Source organism: Porites lutea, chromosome 12, assembly GCF_958299795.1.
Source record: "Porites lutea chromosome 12, jaPorLute2.1, whole genome shotgun sequence".
NCBI lineage: Eukaryota > Metazoa > Cnidaria > Anthozoa > Scleractinia > Poritidae > Porites > Porites lutea.
This window is the reverse complement of record NC_133212.1, coordinates 13,358,913-13,377,576: the sequence shown is the minus strand read 5'-3', so window position 1 is coordinate 13,377,576 and position 18,664 is coordinate 13,358,913. Positions and strand designations below refer to the sequence as shown.

The window sequence follows — 18,664 nt, the reverse complement described above, 5'->3', positions numbered from 1 at the left end:
ATATATATGTGGTATCAGCTATTTGCACAGTCTCGGTGGAGAAAAAAAAAGAAAGAAAAAAGACAAGAAAAACAAACACATTTTTTTCTATTATAGAAATTACTGTGAAAGATATTTTCTCAACTCTTAATTCTTATTGGACAAAAAAATGCACAAAAAGAAAAGTACAATTGGGCAAAAAGATGGGCAAAAGCTAAAAAGACAAAACGCGGTGCAAATCGCTGCACGTGCAATCCTAAGAGGTGAGAGTGTATTTTACAATGCTTAATATTCTTGGTTAGATTGTTTTTTACGTTACACCGCAAACTGAAGCCCAGAGTACATCATTAATAAATAAATTGATTAAAATAAAAAAACCCCTCAAACACAGCTAGAATTGGGCAAAACAGAAAAAAAACCACAATATTCTTTTTTACCGCCGTTTGGGTGGGGCTTCATGTAAACCTAACTACACGTTCAGTGTATGCAAATTTTCGAGAAGCTGATGCATTGCACGTGCAAAACGTGCAGAGAACAAAAGATATTGCAAAAGTTGACTTTACATGGAGCACCAACCCAACTGGGAAATCAGGGAATTTTATGGTATTTTCCGCTTTGGCCAATCAATCATTTCATCAATCAGTTAATCATTTATTTTGACACGTTACGTCTAGGAGCTAAAAGCTCGTTCAAAATACGAACGTGAATACAGTGGCACAGTCCTGTAATCCATTTCCATTTCAAAGGTGACGTTTAAAAGGAGAAAAGTTGTCCCAAACAAAAAGGGTCACCAGCCTACCCGAGCTAACCTGGACGAACCAACTTTGAATATATTTCCTTACAAAACATGCTGGCTTGGCTAGAAGGCTGAGCCCCCTCGGCGGGTCACCCTCCTAGCCGAGCCAATTTTTTTCTTCTCTTGTTAACGGTTCGCCTCGTTTTGTAAGGAAATGTATTTTTCTCTATACAAAGTCCTTGGCGCACCCAGCTAGATCAACTCGTTAAGGCGAGACAACCAGAGCATTGGCTCCTGGAAAGGGGTTAATTTTTTTCTCATATAAACGCTCACTAAAGTGGACACAGTTGGAGGGTGGACCCGTCTACCCAGAACAGTTTTTCTCCATATAGACGAGGCCTCAGGCCTCAGCCTTAAAGGTACAGATTGCACGAGACAATTTCATTGGGTTGCTGTGTATTTCGCGACTTTACGTTTTACAATTGAATTTCTTTTGATTTTGTTTTTCTTATTACATGCGAATTTAATCTTACCCAACTATTTACCTATTCCAATCTAATCAAGAAAAAGTATTAGTTTAAGGAACTTTTCAAGTAAGCAAAATAACAAAATACCTGAAGGTGTTGTGAAAGAGACACATTCACTCCACGGACCATCCCTTATGCTGTGAGAAACTAGCACTGACACACAGTAAGCAGTGTACAATTCTAATTCCATTATAATCCGGTTATAGTGGTCTGATTGAAACTTATAAACAATTTTTTCTCCCTGTTTCGAAAGTAATAGTTTCATTAGGTAAGTTTCTATTCTGGACATGATGACGTAGAGAGGTAATTGCCAAGCTACCAGGGCTGACCGCATGGTTAAATAGGTAACAGAGATATTTATTGGTGGACCATCTACGGGACCTGTAAGAAACAAATCACGTCTAAAAGCTCTAATAGAATCCCTATCAGTGAAAACAGCATAAAAAGCCAATCACATGAAAAAAGGCCAATGCCATAGTTTATTGAGTAAAAGCGAAATGAATTGTTGTCTATTATTTTGTCAGCTTGTAGTAAACAAGTACTAAAAAAAGTTTACCAAATTAATGTGATTTATCAGTGGTGAGCAGATAGAATATTTTCCGGTGCCAAATGCAGAGGAAAGTGAATTGCAAGACATTGCCAAGTGATGATACCTTGCGAAACGGCACGTTAACATTACATGCAAGCAGGCAAACAGAGTTTATTATTTGGATTCGAAAATACTCAATAATTATTAAAGTAAATTATAATGATCATAAAAATTATCCCAGAATCCTTTGAGGGAACTTTTTTAAAAGCTTTATAACTTTGACAATTTTATACATAGAAGAATGTCAGACCACAACAACATAACATTTGCCATGAAATATCTTCCCATGTCACATCTAGGGTGATGACGTCATCAGTCACGGGACTATTTCCGAATTGGATTTTTTGGTTGCTGTGACAAGATGGCATTATTGGGTTAAAAATAAATAGTTTATTTGAGGTTTTGGTCGTGTGGGGCATTTAAAAATCATCAGTTGACGTCAGGCATTTAAAATTTAAGGGGGTAATGAACATGATGGAAAAAGTCGGGAGACTAGGCCGAGGGCTGTAGTAAGTTGACGTTTCCAGTCATCACACGGTAGAGAAAATTTGCAGGAAAGTAATGTTCTACCTGATAATTTTTCTCTTTACTAAAAGAGGGACATGACGTCATAACTCACGTAATCAGAGCGTTTTGAATATTTTAGTTCGTTTTTAAAGTATATTTTTCGTCATAAATTGGCAAGTTTTTGTTGTTTTTCTCTGCAACTCTTTACACCGTATTACCTCTGAGTAATTATTATTCCATTTTCAAAGCAGAAGCAAACGAAAACGCTCTTGTTCCTGTTTACATAAAAAATCTGAGAAAAGTACTCTTAGAGAATCTACAGTGGATTCGTGCAATGAAAAAAGATCCCACCTTCAAAAAAGTGATGGAAACCCCAAAAGAGCTTGAAGATACAGAAGGATTTGATTGGTTGGAATCAACAGAACTAGCGATTGATAAGCTAAAAAACTTACACAATCGATTATACGAAAAGCAGGCCCATTCCACAAGATCAAGACTAGTCCTATTGTGAATGTTTTAGAATTTTTTTCCTCGACCTTCGTATTGTTCTGTTTCAATAAAAACTGTAAACAACCAGATTTTAAGTGTGTCTTATAGTGATGACTTCACAATCCTTACAACTTTTTGTCTATTTAGGATGTTACATGAAATTTATTATTCAAAACAAACTTGTTTCATTGATTTAGAACAAACAGGAAGACAATAAGGGTTCCTTATATTGTCAAGCGTAGCGATACAGTTTGATCTGCGTGCATCTTGTACAAAAGCCCTTGAATAAGTAGGTAACTGTTTATCGTTTTCAATCTCTTCACGTTCTTCGGGGGTGATCACATAACGTTGAAAAGGTACGTGTTTGCCTTCAATGCAAAACCTTCAAAACTCGGTTAATTTCGAGGTGATGCCCGTCCTCTCTTGCGTACTTGTAATACGCCTGGCGCAGCACGTCGTCTTTTTTCTAAACAAAGTGTAGCATCTGAGTCGTCTGGAGAGTCTTCTTTAATTTTTCGGACATAAACTTGCACGATTCCCATACTTCATGCATCCATTCTCTGTATCGAAACCCATGAAAGATGTTAGGACTTCCTAAACTGTTAAACTCGTTGTCACACATTTCAAAGTCTTCGTCATATTTGCGTGTATAAATGGTACTGGATTAATGCTTTCTGTTTAGCCTCTTGGAGTCGTTTTTTTTTATCTCTTCATAAGGATGGAATCTTGTGACCTGTGTCTGAGGTGAATATACGAGAGTCGCTCCTTGATACCATGCGACATTGGCTGGTCTATCCACATAAAAAAGTTACACTCTTTTTTGTAACATGTCAGAAACATGCGATCCTGGCTCCAAGGCTGTTTACTTTTTCTCAGTGCAGGCTTGTTAGAACAATCACAGACCAACTGAGCTGCATTTTGTTTCACATCAGAGTGTGCATAGTGCGTGATCCGCTCTACGTCCTCTTTTCATTCTGAAGCGGGGGCAAACATAAAGCACATTTTTTTTTCAGAGCAGTACACACAGCAAAATCCTTGCGCTTTTTCTACCATTTCCAACGTTGAATAGGGATGAAACGGGAAGAACTGTTCAGGTAAGGAACTCGCTTTATCTTCTGTCAACAGAGGTGTAGCGCTCGATTCGACTTGCATGTTTGAAGCGATGTTTTAAAGAATATTGGTAATAGTAAGACTTTATTTCCTTAGTAAAAGGATTTCAAGAACGATAGCGCTTTCAAAAACTGCTCGCTTTTAGTTGGAACACATAATAGATTCTACATGAACCAATCAGGTTTAAAAGAGCCCGGGCAAGTCTAGGCAAGCCTATTGTGCCTATTGTATAAGGAAGACCCTCATTAGTAATAATAATAATAATAATCATAATCATTTTTGGTAACTATAACACATACTATTTAATAAATACTTTTTAGAAGAGAGGAAAGCTTTGTCTGTCATTATCTGTCTATCGACATCTGCTATTTTATCAGCAGGAAAACTTGGACGCAGCGAGCACTCTGGCAGCCGGATTTTTTTCCGGCAATACGCACCACTAGTTGCATACCGCGGAGTATGCAATGGGTTTTACCTTTCTGATTAGTACTATTTCTGAAGGCGTTGGATAAAACATGATACCAAAACAGCTCAGCGAAGGCGACCAAAGGAAATCTACGTAAGAAATCCGGGAAGACAAAATTCAAGTAAAAAGTCGGAATTCAATTGGCGCAAGAGGGATAAATCCTACAAGTCATCAAAAATCAACAAACAAACTGACCAACAAACAGAAGAACTGTTTAAAAAATTGCTTTAACAGAATTATTTAATAACTCCAATTTGCCATCAATTTGTCAGTCTGCCAAGGGGGCAGGCAGTCCGCCTGCCAGTATGACGTCACGTCTCGCGTCAGTGACTTTCAAAATGGCGAGCAAAGTGTTCATCGAAGAGACGGATAAATATTTCGATTTTATCACGGAAATACTGTTCCGATTTCTTGGATTTAGAGATTTTAAGGTTTCTATTGTCATAGAAAACTAGACTTAAGTACTTTTTTGGAATGAAATGTCCAGTGGTGTAATGAATTTTAAAGATTCCTTTCTATCGTCGAGCAAATTTTACGGGCAATCATACCGATCGGTCACAATTTTGAGGGCCAGTGCACAGCAAGATTGAGGAGTTTAGACACAGCAATAGGAGGTTCATCAGAGGATGTATTATACTTTACATTATGCGTATTTTCAGCTCTCCAGAGCTAGTGGAACCCCATATCATTCCTCTCAAAGTTCGCTTAGCTGTAGCGTTGAAAGAGGAAGCTAAATGACAGGTATTTGTGACAGACTGTGAGCATTGAATCTTGTTGCGTTTCCGCATTTTAATACTGTATTGGGCATACACCTGTAATTCTGTAATTAATTCCCGAAAATCAAGAAAAGGTTTCGTTTAATTATTTTTTTGTGGCAAACCCAGTGGAGATTTTAGGGTAATAATATTGATGATTAGGAAGATGTACAAAAGGCAAGTTTAAATTTCGCCAGTGGGTCACTGATGGGTGTTGGGTGTAAACTAGTACAGTTTGTGGTGTACTGTGTGTTGTTTGTCATGATGTCAACTAACGTTGAGAGGAGGGACATGTCTTGACAGCTTATGGTTTTTCAGTCTGGTCGTAAGCTTGGCCAGTATGCAGATCACGGGCTTAAAATATATATTGATCCAAGTGCATGACCAGCAGGGTCAGCAGTAAGAATAAAGAAAAAAAGGCCAAAGGGAAAAATAGTGTTTAAAAAAAATCGGCCAAGCAGAAAAAAAAAAGACGGTATAAAGAAACCGAAAACAGCGTCGCCGGGAGTCGAACCCGGTTTATCTGCACGTGCAAGCAACTCCTTGACCACTGCACCACAGTGACGCACATGAACTGTTAAATTTATTTTGTCATATCAAAACAATGTTTCGCGGCCATAGACGCTGTTTGAAGCTGGTGGAGCTGTATTTATCATGAATTCAAATATACATTAGAGGAAAATTAGCTTAAGCGCGTATTTCAGAGCTATTTCGCATTATTTCCGGTTCAACGGGCCCACTCGATGTAGATAATCGATCGAACTAGCTTGACTGAATTTGGTGGAGAAGTAGGAGATAAACAGAGGCCCACACTCGAAAGGAATGATATGAAGTTAGGCCCGTTTAGTTAGCAAAAGAATAGATGAAATATAAACATTTGTAATCTGTGAATGGAACTTCCTATTCTGGAGACTAGACCTTGCCTATTTTAGAGAATTAATTAATTCTTGATGACCTTGCTGGTCCCATGAAATAGATGGCGATCCCGCAACACGGCCCGCAAAACAAATTAACAAAATTATGCGATCACGGACACAAAATATTAAAACGGTTTACACAAGCAGATTATAGCAACACCAAAGCTCACACACATTCGATCGAATAAGCAATATATAGCGATATTTGCAAGCTTCTTAGCTTTTCCTCGACCTCGCTCGTCCAAATAACTGTCGTATCCCTTGCTAATTTGCACAAGCGACCCGAGACTCTTTCCCGTTGCTATGTGACGTCATACTGGCAGGCGGAGTGGGTCAAGAAACTTAGGTGGAAAACAATAGAGTTACCTTCCCCCTGGCCCTGCAGTTTCCTTAACTTCCCTCGGAAAAAAAAGCTAGTAATATTCCGTTCACTTGACCGAATTGCATGTAAAGGCATAAAACCTTGTACGTCATTCGAGAAAATTCTCATCTATATTTATCTTAAAAAAGTATTACCAATCAATCACATTTTCCTCACAAAAACACACTTGACCAAGACCGCTAATCAACCTCTTGACATTATTTAGCAATTAATGAATTCGGCTTTCGTAGGATATGAAGAATTAAGCAGATCTCGGAGGGTGTTATCCACAGAGGCCTTATTATTCATTCAAAATAATTCCTAGTTTAAAGACATAGCTAAAACATGCTTGCCTGCATCGATGTTAAATTTATCTTCGATAGTGTACGTTTAGGTTTGTCCAGCTCCGCAATTATTCTCCAAATAGCAGATGTCGCCCTCCGAGTTGTCTTCTTGCTGATTTTTTTTTGCTATGTTTTTAGCCAAAATTTCGCCTAGTTCCAGCTGTAGTTCTTACTCTTGAAACGAGTGAAGTGTCCGCCATTTTAGTTTTCACAAATTTCCGCCATCTTTGTTTTCACCACGACAACAACTCAACCTCGTCCCCAGGTCTTCTCGGTTAACGGTGCATTAACCTGTAGAAAGCTGCATTTTTGACGTCATTTCCTCGTTAAACACAAAATTCTTCCAAATTTGGTCATCAGTAACTGGTTATGGTGAATCATGGGTGTGCTTTTAGCCAATCAGAATTGGGAAAACATTTTGAATAAATAATAATTTACATTTACTTTACCAACATTCTACGCGCAAGTTCTTAAACTACCCACCTGTAAAATTATTGACCGGAATTCCATAAATCTCAATCCTTAAGCACGGATGAACACAAAACGATTCTGGCCAGATACGCACATACTGAGCCCTGGGCGCGAATCGAAATTCGCTTTTAACAACCCCATACGAATCCACGTTGCCTTGTAATATCTATAAGAACATTAGAGAAGTTTTTACCATTATTAACATGCGCGCACGTTGCATACCTACAGGCTGGTCAAAACGTCTTGAGGTGCTTGTAGAAATGAGGCGTGAAAACGCACTTTGCCTGAACAAACTCGTATTTTACTTCTTATAAAAGCTTGAAAATGTTGTTGTAAGAGCCTTTTTCTGCTGTCCCCCTTTTCCCTCAGCAATGCTGACTTTGTTGAAAAAGACTTCAAGGCATAACGTCAAAACTGCACGGGGGAGGGGGAGGGGAAGAGAAAATGTGTCATTTTGACCAGCTATTGCGTTAATTAGTGTCCCAAGAGGTTTGACCAGGCGGGGTTGCAGGTGTGTACTTCTTTTCATATGCACTTCATGCATGTACAGTTTTCCATTTTGCAAGAATTTTTTTGTAATCCAAAAGTTTAGTTTCAAAGTAAAACATTATGAGTTTGAAAATTTTTTTTGTTGTTAGCATGAGCTGGAGGTCATACGAGAAACGCCCTCCTCGAGCGAAAAAAAAAAAAATTCAGCAGGTGGGCAGTGTATGCATTTTAAGCAGAATACGTCTGAGTTTTTATTAAATATTTGGATCATATTTTACCTCTCTATCTCCATTATTTTGCATATACCATTCCCAGCGTGTACCATTTGTTGATAGCTGTAGAAGGTATGTCGTCGTAAATGCACCAATCTTGTGAAATCCTTGTGTTGCTATAGCACAAATGCTGTGTAATGAGCTTAACGAGATCTCCAAATATTCCTGGGACGATTTTGTTTGTGGACACCAGGCTTCTTCTCCTGCTAACCGCGCTTTTGCTGGGTATTTATCAAGGAATGTTGAGGAAGCTGTTATGTTTTCATCAGGGAAGAGCCCATTTTCAAATCCGAGTGACGTGTCGTTGCATTTAAGATTTTCAGCTTGCTGATAAGCTGTCGATAAAGGAAAACCTTAGCCACTTAGCAAATAACGCTAAGCTTGAACCTTAAGGAGTCATACCATTTGCTGATTGTCTTCCCGAAAAGTTCATAGTCAGGACTACAGTCATCTGGACTATCTTAGTCTATTACAAATGGTAAACACTAGGCTTGGTGTTCTGTAGAACATGAACGAGAAGAAAAATACACGACAGCAATAACAACGACAGTGTCTTTGTAAACATGGACGAAGTTTGTTTTGCAACAGGCTTCGCAGAAAAATGTCAATAAATAAAATGTTTAAAAACGAATCAGCCCTTTAACTTTCTAGTTTGAGATTTTATTCCCCCAAGAAATAGAAGAATGGATTAATGGAATTGAACTCATATATCGTGTTTTAAGTGACATAAATCAATTTTTTCTTCTCTGTACGTAAGTCACTTACCTTTTCTTTCACATACAAAGTAATGAAGATGAAAGCAGTCATCTTGGTACCATTCGCTCATGTTTTCACATTCTTTATTGTTTGACACGCTGCCACAGATACCCACACACAAATCTGTACTATATTTTTCGTTTTTCCATCTATCAGTAAATGAAATATTTGAACCATCTGCCCAAGAATAGTTTAACGTGGTTTCATTCCATTCAGCGCCTATCCAAAAGAAACTACTGGCAAAGGAAGCGACGAGGTCATTTTCGTCTCTGTTTGCAATGGTCACCAACTGAGAATTTAAACTTGTGCATCTCTCTGTAGCATTCATCCAATTTGCCATCTCACTCGACAACAAGTAGCAGGAGGTCTGGTATTGCAACCAACCAACTGGACAAGCTAAAAAAGCAAAGCATTGACTTTATTTAAAACTGTCGCCTGCGAAACGCATATAGATTCGTCAGTCTGATTGATACACCCCTCCAGAGGCCTCTCCAGGAGTATTAACTAAAGGTGGCTGTACACAGTTTGATAGTTTATGGATTATTACAAACTTTCATTGGGTGTCATCTACTCCTCACACTTTTTTTTTACAAAGCTAATTTGCTGCATATTCCCTGATAATAATAAATTTACAGGCATGCACAGTTTTTTAAAGGCCGATAGAGCATTTCCAGAAAAATTTTGTTCAGCCACCTTAAACATGGGATGGCTAATCCAGAAGACCCTTTGAAATTTTGCTGATGCTACGAAAAAAAGAAAGAAAAAAGGCGAAAAAAATTAATTTATGGAAAGGATTCCAATTCCGAGGCTAAGGCTATATTCACATTTTACCAGATAGCTCTTGAGGCGACACGATAAACATACTGGATTTGGCTTCTATTTAAACACACAAAAAAAGCCACAGCGATTTCGGCGCAATTTCTGTACCAAAGCGATCTTCGAAATGCAGTATTAGGTGAGTTTCTGCCAGCCTTCGTCGCATTGTAAGGTAAAGGCGCACATGAGCCAAAGGCCCACACGGCCGGAGCTTATTTCCGGTTTCCGTAGCATGGAGCAAGCCTAGGAATATTGCTACTCCCTCCTGGACAGGATGCTAGTCCATCCCAGGGTTACCCCCCAGCGGTATGTCGCCGGTTACCCATTTATAAACCTGGGTGAAGAGAGACAAAGTGGAGTAAAGTTCCTTGTCTAAGGAAAAAGCACGACGGGCAGGCTTGAACCCCGGACCTCCAGATCCAGAGTTCCAGGTGTTAACCGCTCAGCCACACACGCCTCCACGTCGCATTGTGCGAACATATATTCGGACCGTGGTGCAGCAAAACCTCTCGGCCAACCGCTCCGGTGTTTTTTCTTCGATAAGAGTTCTGTGCTGTTTCCGTTCATACTGTACTTAGGTAGCTTTTCATGTCGGCACGAAAGGCTATTAGGTATAGTGTAGTCATAACCTTAGACTTTCGCGGTGTTTCCTTTCTTCATTGCGGCCGATACGAAGTTATTACTCCGCACACACTTTTTATCACGTTTTGCCGGACTAGAAAACAAAGCTACCAATTTAAAAGACCTGTCGATAGTAATTAAAATAATTGTTTTGGTTTCACTACATACTTTTTTTGTTTGTGTATAGATCGTATTAACTGAAGAGCTAGCCACCACCATGTTTCCTATAACTCCAGCCAGCCCGTCTCTCTATAACATGTAAGGAATAGCTTCTCAAGGAACCCTTTGAATTCAGATCGACAATAGAAAAATCTTCACAACAAAGAAAAAGAACATTTAAATGTTCTCTTTAAAAAAAATGTAAAAAAAAAAAAACCCCTTAACGACACATTTTTAACAGCCCAGTTCAATTGCATCATTCAAATTTGATGTACACTCGACCCTCGTAAATTCAAAATGAAACTTGATAAGTTAACATTTAAAAATAGTAGTTTAACTTACACGTACAGGCTCTGCTCTCGTTAACAAGATAAGAAGAATTCAACTGACTGTATATAGGTGGAAAACGTTGACAATGTCGTTGTCGAGTTTGCCTCAGGGTCTGAATATTGCATGAACTCCACGATTCCCACATTCCTGGTGTGAATTCTCCAAGGATACCATCTGTAATTATTACAATTGAATTTAAAAATTGGTCTTAATGATTTTCCTTTGATAGCAGAACTTTTGAGGCAGATCTTTCTAAGCACCATTATATTCAGGGTAAACAGATTTCAGGGTAAATTAAACATTTGTTTAAGGGATCTCCTTGAATAACACATTGCTTCACTTTTCGCTCCCTGAAATTGCATTTGTGAAAAATGCAAAAAAAATGACTGATGAACGATCGTCTGCTCACATCTTTTTTAGCTACCTAAAATGCACACTAATCTCCAACGGCTTCTTAAATTTATACAACTGGGCCTATATTTCACTTAGTTTCAAAGGTGTTTCAAGCAGGAATTTTATGCACGACAAAACTTAATTGATAAACTTTGGTTTGCATCAATTTCTTTTCCACAGAAAGAACTAGGTGTGGAGTGTATCTACCTGCTCGGTAAGCCACAAGGTAATTTTCAGGAAGGGGATCTCTCTTTGTGCCATTTGTTGAAATAAGGCTTATTCTGACGCCTTTATTCCTGGTCCCACCAACATGGAGAACGGCCACTTTGTAGAATATCCCCGCCGTCATATTAAAACCGGTCGTCCTGGAAAAATGTTTTGTGAGGCCACTTGACTAATGTTAGTAGGAATCATAATTTCAGAGTTTTAGTGTTTACGCATGTACATGTACTTGCATCATGAAGAGATTGAAATTATTACAACGAGTCTTTAATTAACATCTAAAGTGACAATAAAAATGCAGTTTCCTTGATATAAATTGTTTTCATGGTTTTACTTCTCGCGAGGTTTATAAATTTGGCACGCGCGTTGATCGCACAGCGAGGCAGAAACTCCAGTTGCCAATATTTCTATAGGTTTCTTGGATGTCCGCAGTTGACGTCATCCAGTTGTGGCGTCAGGGTTTATTTTGGGGTTGTTAGGCAACGCTACTTCAAGTGCAAATACAAATGCTGTGGTGCACTATAATGTTTTATTCAAAAGTGCGTTTCATTTCGCCTTTTTACCGTCAAACCTTGCTTTTCCCTAAAATCTGTACCTTTGAATTCATGTTACACCGAGACAAACCAACAATGAATTGGTTCTTTCCCCGCTGAACTATGTGACCGATTGACCAAATCAAAGACTGGTTTTAGCTCCGTACATCCTCCGCTGTTGAACTCGAGAGTGAATTAAGACCGAAATAATGCAAAATGGCTTTGAAATACTCCTTTAAGCTAATTTTCCTCAAATGTATCTTCGAATTCATGATAAATACAGCTCCACCAGCTTCAAATAGCGTTCACGGCAGAGAAAAATGCTTTAAGTGTAATAATTTTAGCATATCAGTTATTGAGTGGCTGCGTCGCGCTTGTTAAGGTGATTCCCTAGTAAAAGAACCTAACATAGATTGTAGATGAAACTTGGTACACTGATGTCACAAGTCAAGAAGATGATAAAAAAGTAATAAAAAGTGGGGGTCATCGTGCTCGTTTTGACGTCACAATGCTGACAAATACGGCTATTTTGGACCCTTTGACAAAAACCGCGCGCAGCCCAAAACTATACAAAAAGGAAACATTTTTTCAATGATGCATGTGGTATCACACAGAATTTGACTTTAATGTATTGTTTATCCACTTATGTGCCATAAAAATGCCTTTTAATGCCCTTGTTTTTACTTTACGCTCCAAAGTAGAATTAAATTGGACACGCGCTATTCGACATGTGATAGCTCAATCCGTACAATTTAGTAAAATTGCCAAAAAACTGGACATAGATTTGTGCCAATTTTTTTCGCACCGAAAGGAAGCACTGTCCTTATTAAAACCATGAAATAAAAAATGGGGGTCACCGTACTCGTTTTTGCGGTAGAGCTGCAGAAAGTGCGCACCAAATGCATTTTCCTTGATTTTTGAGAGAGGACTGGGGCGAGTTTCAAAATAGAATGTATGTGAAAGGGGCAAGAAAGTATTAAAAAATCCGTTTTTACAGAATTTACATCGAGATATCACATTTAGGACACAATGTGATAAAGAAAGCGTTTAAATGAAAATCAAAGTGAATAAGCACAAATAGGCCACTTGCACTAAGAGGTCACGTGACCAATGCTTCCTTTAAACAATGAGTTGGAAGCTTGCTGATGCCAAAAATTGTTAGAGCACACAAAAATTATCTTACACCCGAAATTTGAGAGGAAACGCATTTAAGGGAGATATTTTGTGGCACTTTGATTTTTCAGCAAAGTAGTATGATTTGTATTGGCCGCCATGTTGGAGGGCATGCTCTTGCCCTCCAACATGGCGGCCAAAACTACTTCTTGCTTATATCTTGTTCAACGTTTCATAGTTACGCTCAAATGTGCTGTAAACGTTATCACATCATCTTTTCAACATTTTCCTTGAAGTGTTCAGAGAGAGGTAATTCATAATTTTAAAAATCACATTTTGGTCACGTGACCATTTACGAACTTATTCATTTTAAGAAAATGGTGCGGGTTTGAAAAACCAAATGACTATTATTTTGTTTAAGATATGACCCACTAATCGATTTTCTAAGGCAAAATCATATTACTTTCATTTTCATAAAAACGGTGTCACATGCCTCTTGGTGCAAATGGCCTATTAAACATCCACTATCGAGGTTCTCCGTGAGGAAGTCGAACGCAGCAACACGCGTACTGCTTACGCTATGCACATTCCTAACACATTGAGTCTCACCTCGGCAAGAAACAACCGCAAGCAAAAATGGCAATAGCGTTTCTCTTCGGTCAACTTCATTTTAATAATGTTACTTCACATGCTCTTTTTTTACGGAGGCCATCTTGTTATGCGCAGTAAGAGATGCGCAATGCAAAACCAGGGAATCACCTTAAGGTAATTTCCATTATAGGAGATTTGGAGGGAGCGAGTTCAAATCCCGGCCAAGCCATATTTTGTACATTCTTTTCTTTTTACTTTTGTGATCATTTTTTTCCCTGGGGCTTGTTTCCCTTTATTATCACTGCTGATCCTTTTATAATTCGCGAGGCTTTTGCGATAACGTCTTTCTAGTGTAATTTTTACCATCGAACTGGTGGTATGTTGTTGGCATCCTCCAAATACGGCAAGCGCCAGTATCTTGTGAAGAATTTGCAGGGATTGGAACCAATAAGAAAGGGTGAATATATTGTCAATGAATAATAGAGCCTATTTATCACGCTTCGCTTTTATAACGAACTGGGGACGGTTTGTTAAGAAACCTGAATTTAAGTCAGTTCAGAAGGCCAAATAAAATCCCAAAAAGCGGCTAGCTGTAGTCCAAAGTTTAAGAGAATGGAAGCAAAACCTCTCTCAGTGAGTTGTCTGTCAAACAATTATGTTGTTTACATGACTGTAAAGGGCCTTGAACATAGGATAAGAGCGCTATAGAAATAAAGTTATTATTATTATTATTATTATTATTATTATTATTATTGTTATAGAATTCTACTTTCAAGAACCTCTATCGTGATATTTTTGGTCATCATGAAAGTAGTTTAATAATGTTCAACTTGATCCGGTTAGACTCAAAACTTTAGAAAAACTAAAACTGAAGCTCCAAGTTATTTAGTCTTGGTCATAGTAAGCCATTTAGGAATTAAAAACAACTTATGAATTGAAAATTGGAAATTTTAATGAAAAAAGTTGCCATATTAAGAAAACGTTTTTATTCACTGAAACCATGGCTAGCTCAGCAATTTTAACTTCACATCCCCTTACATGCGCAGAGGACGAATTTTTTTATAAGTTGATGGCGTTATTGTTAAAGGTGATAGAGATATTCGTAGCCTTGATTTTTATGTTACTTATTAGTTGTGGATTTTTGATATGTATTTATAATTCTAATTTGTCTAGCTTTTAAGTGGGAAACCCAGAGGAAATCGAGCAATAAATTGTTCCATCTCATAAACACGGTATTCAAAAGATATCATATAATTCCTAGGTCGATATCCTACAATTCCTAAGTCCAAAGAAAATAAATAGCAACTTACAATATCTGGCATCTCATGAATGTATTGCCTTGTGGAGTATCTATGCGGATTACACAGACGTTGTGACAGGATAAATAGAAGTTGTAAAGTCCACTCTCTGGAACTGTAATGTACGCACGAAGCCGCTGACCACCTTGTGAAGCATTTAAAGTTGAGTTAAAACTTTTGATTATTCCAGTCCAGTGAGGTGAAACAGGAACATTAAGAAGCTCAATTAGTGAACTCAAGTTTCCTAGTTGCACTGAATTATTCCACACTTCTTGGAAGACCCCTTGGATCTCTACAATTGAATTAAACATTATGCAAATTTGAGAGATTTGGCAATACAGTTAGTTTTTGTGGTGGTAACAACAACGACGGCGGCAGGCTTTATTTGCATGTTTATGAATTAACTACATTACAATGCTTTGATAGCGTTGGATTGAATTAAAACCAAAAAGGGAGTTCCTACTCCAGCAATTATTGTTATCAATTCAACAGTAACTCTATGCACAACATCAGTGACTTTACTTGGTAAGTCCATTTTTGAAATATTCACAACTTTACTTTAGTGGTAGCTCCACTGCCAGTATTGAATCCAAACTGTAGGAAGATCTTGAGTTTTTCATCAGCTAGCCATTTGTTCTTAATTTTACTAGTTACAGTAGATTTTGAAAGAATTTCATCAAAGGTTAGGGCTGCTAGATGAGGCTTATGAAAGACACCAGCCTGACGCGATTGCACCAGTTCAAATATGGGCATTAGGCTCGACATACTGCGTAGGGTACGTGAGATCGTCATCTCACAGGAGGCAGGATCATCGTCTGTAATATCACTTTTCTGCTGCCGTTATTCCATTATAGTGCAGTTATCTTGGACAGTTGAAGGATAGCAATTCGGTACTTACTTGGCAGAGACTTGTCACTAGTATTATTGAAGGCAACACCATTTCAAAATCCCAAGTCAACCAAACCTTTAGCTGGACTTCACTTCAGTTACTTACAGACTGTTTCGAATGCTGCTAGTTTTTAAGTGCATACGTGGCTTAGCACCTTTTTTTTCTTTCCAATTGAGTTTAGCTCCACTGGAATGAATATCACACGCAGAGGTCTGCTTCCGGCCCTCTCCTTGCGAGAACATCCGAATACCAAGAATCGTTTTAATAGAACGTATCGAAATGGAGCTGAATTATGGAATACGCTTCCCTTCTACCGAATAAGAAAAGTGAAGAATGTGCTGTGTACTGTTCACGTAAAGTTAGTAACTCCATCCACAAAAAGATAGCACTAACTTGCGGCAATATCCCAGGAAAGATGAGAGCATTATTAAGTAGACACGTTTATTAGTAATTTCTGCACCGAAGATCGATAGATGTTTTATTATCTCTGTTATCTGTTTTGGATTTAGTATCTTATATACACTAATATTTCACCTTTTGGTATACAGGACACGTTGAAGGCAACTTCGCCGTCATTCTGCGGATCCACTGCTTTCCCGAAAAATCCTGCCATACCTAACTGCTTATTAAAAGTAATGATATTTGAGTTCGCGTCAAAACAAGCATTTTCACTCTAACACTTGGTTAATTTTTCTTTGACTATTTTTTGGGTCTTAATTGGGGTGTAGTTTATATTTTCTCTATAATCCTCAAGTCTGTAATTTGAATGACTTTAGCAAAGCTTAAATTAATGGATCGAGGTTCTTTTCCTCGCGTGCGGGATATTAGTTCTTTTTTTCTTACTTGCCATTATAAATGAATTAATATATACTTACCATAAAAACATACAAAATCTTTTTCCGAAACTTGACGTAATTCATCATTAGATCAGAGAATATTTTCTCAGATGGTAATAAAAAAACCTCCAGTATACGGTGAACTTTTGGAAGGATGACTTAATTTTTTTTTCTATTACAATCTAAATATTTTTTAAATTAATTTTTAATGGCCTGTAACTACAAAACTACAAAACTATTGTTGATTCAAGATGTCAAATTTTTCGCGAATGAATCGGAAGCGAATCTTTAAATTCAACAGACATTCTGAATTTTCTTTCACAGAAAAATGTCAAAAGTAAAATAATTATCAAAAGTAGCAAAATAAACGCCTCATCTTGGCTTTGACTGGCTTTCATAAGTGATTGAATATAGAGAAAATTTCAGCCACTTGGACAACGTAAAAAAGTCAATATATATTTAATGAACACTCAGGGTATTCTTGAATGTTGCACTTGGGCAGAGTTAATGTCCTCTTTGTTTGTTCGAAGATTAGAAACACTCTCCACAGAACCAACAAATTGCTATCAGCATGTATCGGCAAGATTGAAAGCTGTAAAATATCCAAGGAAGAATGGACAAAAAGTAGGACTGCGAGAAGGACCACATCTGAAAAATTAGAGACTTCAACAAACGTACCAAGCTAATCAGTAAAGTAATTGAAACCGGTTTCCAAAGATAGCGTCGTCATATTTTCTTCAATAAACTTTTTGAATCCTTTTTTTGTAATATCAAGATCCTATAATCTAGATCTTTTGAGATTAGTTTCCGTGTTGTTTATAGTTTGATTTGGTTACTATACTTGATCCGGCGGCGGAACAGAATTCAAGACAATGCCAACACCGGGTGAAGTTGAAAAACATTCAAAACTGAATTTTAACATTACGTAAAATTGAAAGCTGAAAAACATTTTTTGACAAAAGTTGTTTGAACAGTTTAATTTTCTTATTGGCTCTTGTTAAAAACTTGCTAAATTAACTGAGGAGCTTTGTAAAATTCGGTTTTGATTAGCAAAGTAACTATAAATAATTGATTATTCGAGGCCCAACCGACGGAAATGAATACAGGACTGTAAATAATTGCTGTTATTTTTTTACTCAGTTTGCGAGCGGGCGGAATTCTGCAAATCTGGCAATGTGATTGGTTCCGGGAGCGGCCGATCTTTTTACTATCTTGCCCGCTAACCCTAGTTTGACACAAAAACAGATCATGATTTGTCTACTACGACACATAAACCTTTCTTTATCCTGAAGAAAGGTCAGTTGTGATAATAATTACTAGAGTTAAAAGTCATGTTGTAAAGTTTTGTTAGTTTGGTTTTGCAATCAATCGCGCTCTTCGTCAACACGAATATGCTCACAACACACCTACGGTGGAGGCTGAAGAAAATTTCCCAGAAAATTTCAAATTTCAGTAGGAAAAAAATAAAAACGTTATTCACCGGCTTAGGTCGGTCCGTATTGTGCCCGAGGTCTTGAGTATAGCCCGAGGGCATAGTTTCTCCCAATACGGACCTCTCGACCAGCGAATAGCATAACATATATTACGGGCGTCAAGTCTGATAACAGGCTGTATTTTGGTTGTGGTCTCAATTTAACATTTTACATGGTAGTTAAAATAACATAATTTCAATCTTTGTGCCTTACGATTTTTTGTTTCCAAAGCTTTAACATTAAGTTTCTTTGGAAATAGTGTTATAAGTTCCAATATTAACTTAGACTTTCAAAAGTCCTTTTCCACCCTCGTTGGTTGAGAATGAGTGATATTTGACGCCACACCTAACACAGCATATGTCGATCATTTTTCTCGCGTTTCATGAAATCCAGGGAGGAATAGAATGTAAAAAAGTAATTACTATTTGATTCTTGGACTTCGTTTAGGCTCTTAAGATGTTCTACTTAAATTATTGCGAGTTTATGAAAGGAACGCAGTAGTGTGATTTTACTCACTCATGCATTGCGCGAGTTCTACACTGAATGATACTACGTCCACTTCGTATTACTAATTTTGGGTGAATACAGCCTACATTTCTTTACAAAATGACTTAGGGCAACTT

General features: G+C 37.8%; 1 protein-coding gene across 1 annotated transcript in view; it reads right to left on the bottom strand.

Annotated features, from left to right (window-relative positions):
* Positions 1 to 16,346, bottom strand: part of LOC140953729 (uncharacterized) — a 45,295-nt gene extending 28,949 nt beyond the window's left edge. The window contains exons 1-6 of the mRNA XM_073403129.1: positions 16,268 to 16,346; positions 14,885 to 15,136; positions 10,707 to 10,868; positions 8,778 to 9,164; positions 8,019 to 8,347; positions 7,264 to 7,417 (exon numbers count right to left, since the gene is read on the bottom strand). Coding sequence (XP_073259230.1) covers positions 7,264 to 7,417; positions 8,019 to 8,347; positions 8,778 to 9,164; positions 10,707 to 10,868; positions 14,885 to 15,136; positions 16,268 to 16,346 — 1,363 coding nt within the window. The remainder of the gene's footprint in view (positions 1 to 7,263; positions 7,418 to 8,018; positions 8,348 to 8,777; positions 9,165 to 10,706; positions 10,869 to 14,884; positions 15,137 to 16,267) is intronic.
* Between the last annotated feature and the right edge of the window lie 2,318 nt (positions 16,347 to 18,664).